General features: G+C 33.3%; 1 protein-coding gene across 1 annotated transcript; it reads right to left on the reverse strand.

Moving 5' to 3' along the window:
• Positions 1-2,527: 2,527 nt before the first annotated feature.
• LOC130049268 (uncharacterized) lies at positions 2,528-5,694 on the reverse strand. Its single transcript, XM_056146698.1, has 5 exons — positions 5,414-5,694; positions 4,408-4,579; positions 3,718-3,817; positions 3,296-3,370; positions 2,528-2,710 (listed from the first exon to the last, which is right to left on the reverse strand). Exons 1-5 carry the CDS (start codon positions 5,602-5,604, stop codon positions 2,556-2,558), a joined length of 693 nt encoding a protein of 230 aa, XP_056002673.1. The 5' UTR covers positions 5,605-5,694; the 3' UTR covers positions 2,528-2,555.
• Between the last annotated feature and the right edge of the window lie 334 nt (positions 5,695-6,028).

Genomic DNA, 6,028 nt, shown 5'->3' on the forward strand with positions numbered 1-6,028 from the left:
TGTGTGTGTGTGTGTGTGTGTGTGTGTGTGTGTGTGTGTGTGTGTGTGTAAAAAGAAGTCATATTACAATTCCTGTGTAATGCTATAGAAATGCATGTACAATTTGTAGTTTAGAATGTGTATAATTTTAGTTGCCAGATTGATGTCACAAATCTTTTTTATATTCTTCATAAATAGATATAAATATATCGGACATCATAAGAAGTGTTTTAATCATTTAGTGAAGACACCACTATAGATCTTTGAAGAAGGACAACAAACACACAAGTGTTGACAAAAATAAAAATCAAACTACCGGTACGCAATAAATTCAAACTATCAACTTCGAAAAAAGAAATGAACAAATTCCGTTGTAATTAAAGATATGTGTAGGTAAGCTATATCGCATTAAGAAATCAAAGGGGAACATTTCAGTTTTGTCTCTCCAAAATTACGGAAGTGTTAAGTAATTACCTCATGTACATTTATTCAAGAGAATCAAATATTAAACAAAAATATAGATAAATGTGGTATGCATTGAAAATGAATAAACATACTGTCAGCTATAAGTGCATGCAATTCATGAAGAACAGTAATTGTAAATCTAGAGGTGGAGGGGGAGTGTAATCCCTACATCTCTTGGCCAAACCCACCCACCCCCCCCCCCCAAAAAAAAACAATGATTCTTACATCAAATTCATTTTGTTACATTATGAATTTTAAAGTACTACCATTGCAATATTTTTTTCACAATTTACATTATTATCAAATATTTCTTTTTTGAACTTATTTGTCTCTACTCTGAGTATGGACAATATGCACACACAAGTGATGTCAAAATATAAATCAAAGTACAATATAGCAAACTATGAACTTGGAAAAAGAAAGGAACAAATACTGTTGCATGTATAAGTAAAGAGTAATGAATACAGAGACTGCATGGACAAATTAAAGGGGAATAACTCAGTTTTCATCCTTCAACAATTACAGGCATTTCATGTGCAGTCCTTTGATAATAAGAAAATATGATAATTACCCATTTCTCAACAGCAGAGTGAAATGTTTATAGCTTCATCTGAGGACAATAGCAACCTTAAAGAATTCACATATATATAACTTCAATATAAAATATAAATAAGACACAATTAAGATACTAGATATGGTACATGTTTAAGGTAGTTCCACCCTCATGTGAGTTATCAATATTAATAGATTGAAAGTGGAAAAAACTGTATACATTTCCACACAATATAGTTTAATTCAATTAATAACCAAAGAAAATGTATTATGCAGCCACCTTTTTTTTAAAAAAGATGTCAGACAAACAAATAACAGAAGTGTAGGTCAACATTAGAAAATCACACAATTAAATATGCAAAGAGGAATAATAAGTATAGAAAAAAAACTTGTTAAAATGAAAAATATCTAACGTCAACAATTTAGAAAAATGCTAATATGTATCAATTAATTGTCGATAGTAGGAAAATAATTGTACAGTAGACATGCAGTAGAGGAAATATATGTACCAGCAAAGATATATTTCTATCAGTTAAATTTTGATTGAATACAGATTTTTGTAAAAATCTATGACATCACATGAGGATCGATCTACCTTAAATATGGTACATGTTTAAACTAACAGATGGTGCATATCTAGCTATCAAATCTGATTATAGGAGAAACAGAAAAGGGTGATGGTATTAAGGTTGCTGTTTGTTGACATTTTGATGCAATCAACTCCAAGGCTGTTGCTGTCTTCATTTGAAGTTGAATCATTTCACCCTGCTGCTGAGTTATCTCTTCATAAAATGCCAACTTCTTGGCTCTGTATTCCTTCACAGCTCTATTCCGTTCTTTTCCCAAATTGATAAATTCGATTTTCAACCTGACATCGTCTTCGGTGTCATCACCTAATAAAAATACAAGTCATTACCATCTTCTTCTACAGTAACTACAGTTTTGGGTTTCAAACATTTTCTTATTAGCATGATCAACACTTTATGTTGCTGATGTTTTGCTATTTTTGTCAGATTGTCAAAATCTGTAGAAGTCTTAAAGTCTATAGACGGAAATACAAAGCAGCTTAGCTAAATTAAGACTTTGATGATGTAAGCAATTGAAACATATATGACTCTCAATCAAATGACTTACAGGGACTCTTCCTTTTTTTTCTTGTTCTGTGTGGAGGTACCGCTAGAACACACAGCTGCTCCACCAGCAGAAGGCAAAGAATTTGCAAACATAACTGAAAACATGTGAAAATAGAAAAGGTAGATTCTCACTGTTATATATTTTGTTCCCCAAAATTATATACAACACTGCTTATTTATTGGTGATATTTTATAAAGCTTAATTCGTACAAGTTCTGGGGGGTAAATACTGTATAATGGGTATTTTCTGTGGTGTTCCATTTTTTGCAGACATGAAAAATCCCATAAAATTACAATCGCAAAATATACAATTGTATATATCAATATAAAATTAGGTATAGATTGGTATAATGCAATCGCAGAAATTGAAAACGCAGAAAATAATTTGATACCTTAAAAGGATAATGGATCACAGAAAGTTTCCCCTTACAGGAAATACCAGTTTTGTAGGTCTACTTTGCCTATACTGTTAAACCATTGAATACTTCCAAATTTCTCGAAGTATGAAAAATAGATTAGTGTACATGTATATACAATACCTGTCTCAAACTCCTCACTCACAGGCTTTTCACTGGAGTTATCTGAAATTATATATATGTATTCCATAAATCAGAGCACATATGTGTACTTGTACAAGTGCATGTATTAAATAAAACTGTCCAGACATTGGATCTAAAATTGCTATCAATAAGTATTATAAGGAGGACTAACACATCATTATAATGACCGACTTCCTTTTAAAACATAAATAAAATTATGAATATCAGCAATATTTGTCTATCCCTTTTAAATATATTTGCCTAGCTTAGTAGCATGGGTTCAAGTCTTGCAGGGGTTTTAAATTTAATCAGGTTACACTTTCTTCTAAAACTGCATTTTAAAAAAAAACTAAATGGGTAATTTTGAAATTTTTCAATTATAAAACATTCTTGTACATATATCCTCCACCTTCCATCCATATCATTGTTGCTCCTTCTTAAATACATGTATTGTGTTAACTTTATGCATTTAAACAGCAAAAAAAAAAAAACCAAAAAAAAAAAACAACCAACAACATGTACTGTATCTTATCCATTGAACATTTTTTTTAAATATATTTCACTGGTATTGTCATTGTACATTAACACAGATTAAATTTCTACATGTAGAGGCATAAAAAAACAAACCTGTGATGAAGGCAGATGGTTGTTCAGCAGCAGGTGATTGTTCAGCAAGAGTTGCCTCAAATACATATGATGTTTCTTACAAAAGAAAGTTCAATTCAATAAACTCTATTTGATCCCAAATAGGTGATTACACAAGAAAAACCATAGGACCATGGGCCACATCACTCACACGAGTTCCTTTGACCCTACATGATCTTCTTTATAGCTATTGTACTTTTTGCTCTTCTTTAGCTAATGTACTTTTTAAAAGAATTTAAAAAAAAATGTATTCCAATAAAAAAAATTGATCACATGCTGAGGCCCCAACCTCTGATGTGTCTCTGTAGAACACCATCAAATGTGTGTATTTTCTCATCTGCCTACCCTCCCCTTATTCTTAATCATCATAAAGGAAAGAGGAATCATCCATAAATACACTGTACCTTTCTCTAAGAGTATTCGGCTTTGTGATGAGGATAGTGCTCCAGAATCAACCCCACCCGGCACCCCTTCAACGGCACTCTTGGAAAATGTTCCAATGATCTACATAAAGAGAAAAGATCTTGTAATCAATATAATCTATGCACATGTAGTTTCAAATTACCCTGCAGTTCTTTTTTCTGAATCATGTATTGAAGATAAGTGCAACAATTAAGATCATGCATTCATCTGATTTTATAGATTCATCAGTGATGTATATATATATATATATATATATATATATATATATATATATATATATAATCACCACTATTTTATTTTCATTTCTTTTGTCCTTGCTGTAGTCAGTGGTTTAATTCAGACAAGGCAAATCTAAATAAGTTAAACTCATTCCAAATAATTGTGTCTGGGCAAATTTAAAACAGTGAAACTGCATGTCTACAAGATCATGAACAAGGAGCGAAAATAACTCTGTACAACATTTACAAAGTGTAAATCAAAGCATCATACGCATGTAGGTGTATGCAGTCAACATTCAAGAAATATCATACATGTTCATATTCATGACGTATTTGTGAATTAGGATGACATATTCCTGTTTAAAATTTCCATTCCCTTTTCAATTTTCTTGGTAGTTGCATAAAAAAACAAGAAATGATATAATAATTTCCAAGCTACAAAAGTTATTCTACCAGAGTTTCCCATGATTTCAGATCATCTTCTATTGCAGGACCTCCTCCAGTTGCTTGCCTGTGACGAATCCTCATGGCCTCCTTCTTTTTCGTTTGGCTACTGAAGTCTTGCCATTTTTTCTTTACTTCTGCTACATCTCGATCACACTTAGACACATTAGCTGTATTGACTCTAAATGAAAATAATATAATGCCAATTAATATTGAAAGGATATTGGTATTAAAATTGAGGAACTAAAATACATGCATACAAAGAATGAAATCCCAATGAAGTTCAACTGAATAACAATTCGCTGCTATAAAAAAAATAACACAACTGAAATAACCTAATCTTATCTGACCCTCCCATAAAAATATTGAATACAAAATAGTAGTCTAACCCTCACGTGCTTCCATTCAAACTAAATCAGGATTTTAACCTCCCTATGCATACATTATAATTAAACAGTAAATTAATTAAAAACTGACTCATTACAATTGAAAATGAAAACAGGAGAGGTAGATTATCAAAACAAAAGGAAAAAGAAATAATTTGCAACTTTTGTTTTATTTATATATCTAGAACTATCAGTGGCGGATTTAAGGGGGGGGGGGGGGGGGGGGCAACCAAACATAAGGTATAAATCGTAGTATCTCGTTTATAAAAATGTACTAAACAATGTAAAAAGCAATATTTTCTTCCATTCCCGGAGAAATAAATGACAAAGTCTATTGATTTCTTGAATTACTTTATTGGGAGAACTTTTAAAAGGGGAATTGTAACCTCCCCCCTCTAGATCCGCCACCGATACCATATGGTTTTCAATCATAAGTATACGCAGTGCTAATGAAGTATTTAAGTGTTGCATAACGGTTACTTCTTCAATAAAAGGCTTGTAAAATGTTTTGTTCTACGTTAGTGCATAGAAGTCACTTTAAAACTACATGTTTAAGTTTGCCAGCTGTTTTTGACAGATAAGGCGATACACTCAACGTCACTTCGTACTTGGTGAATGTCTGTACTTACCGCTCGGTTATCGCCATCCACTGGCGATTCTTAACCTCATTCGTCAATGAGGGGGTAAACTTTCCCTTCACGACTCTTATATTTTCCGTTACAGCTCCCACCAGGGCCTCAATTTCTGCAACACTCCAGTTCGGCTTCCGTTTGCTCATGTTGTTGTTGACAGACGACACGCTAAATTGCGAACTGCGCATGAGCAGTCAAAACGAAAGTACGTAGCTAAGGAAGCTTTTTCTCGTAAGTGAAATCGTAAGTGCGCTCGTGGACGGAAATCTTAATTTTTTTCGTACGATTATTTTTGCACTTACGTGTGCGTTCGTGAAACTGACTTAAGATTCATCTTACGAAAATCTTAACCTAAAATCTTACGATAAATCGCAAGATTTTTTGTGAAAAGGGCTACAAGTCTGCATTACCTGGGGGAGTAGCCTCGCAATTCACACTTGCGTCCGTGGCTCGGATTGGAATGGGGGCCTTGGTTACACTGGCCGTCATGTCCGCATAGATAGCATCAGTGATTTGCTGCATTTGTTCGTCAGTAAAGCGTGGAGGAGGGTTGTCATTAACACCCGCGGCCTGGCCCTGATCGTTAATACGCTCGGGCTCACTCACAGTCAC

The sequence above is a fragment of the Ostrea edulis genome, chromosome 8 (genome assembly GCF_947568905.1).
Source record: "Ostrea edulis chromosome 8, xbOstEdul1.1, whole genome shotgun sequence".
NCBI classification, from domain to species: domain Eukaryota; kingdom Metazoa; phylum Mollusca; class Bivalvia; order Ostreida; family Ostreidae; genus Ostrea; species Ostrea edulis.

Coding starts and splice junctions, on each gene's coding strand:
- LOC130049268 (XM_056146698.1), bottom strand. CDS start 5,604: ATGCGCAGTTCGCAATTTAGCGTGTCGTCTGTCAACAACAACATGAGC. Junction 4,580..5,413: donor TGGATGGCGATAACCGAGCG/GTAAGTACAGAC, acceptor ATTTTCATTTAG/AGTCAATACAGCTAATGTGT. Junction 2,711..3,295: donor ACCATCTGCCTTCATCACAG/GTTTGTTTTTTT, acceptor ATATAATTTCAG/ATAACTCCAGTGAAAAGCCT.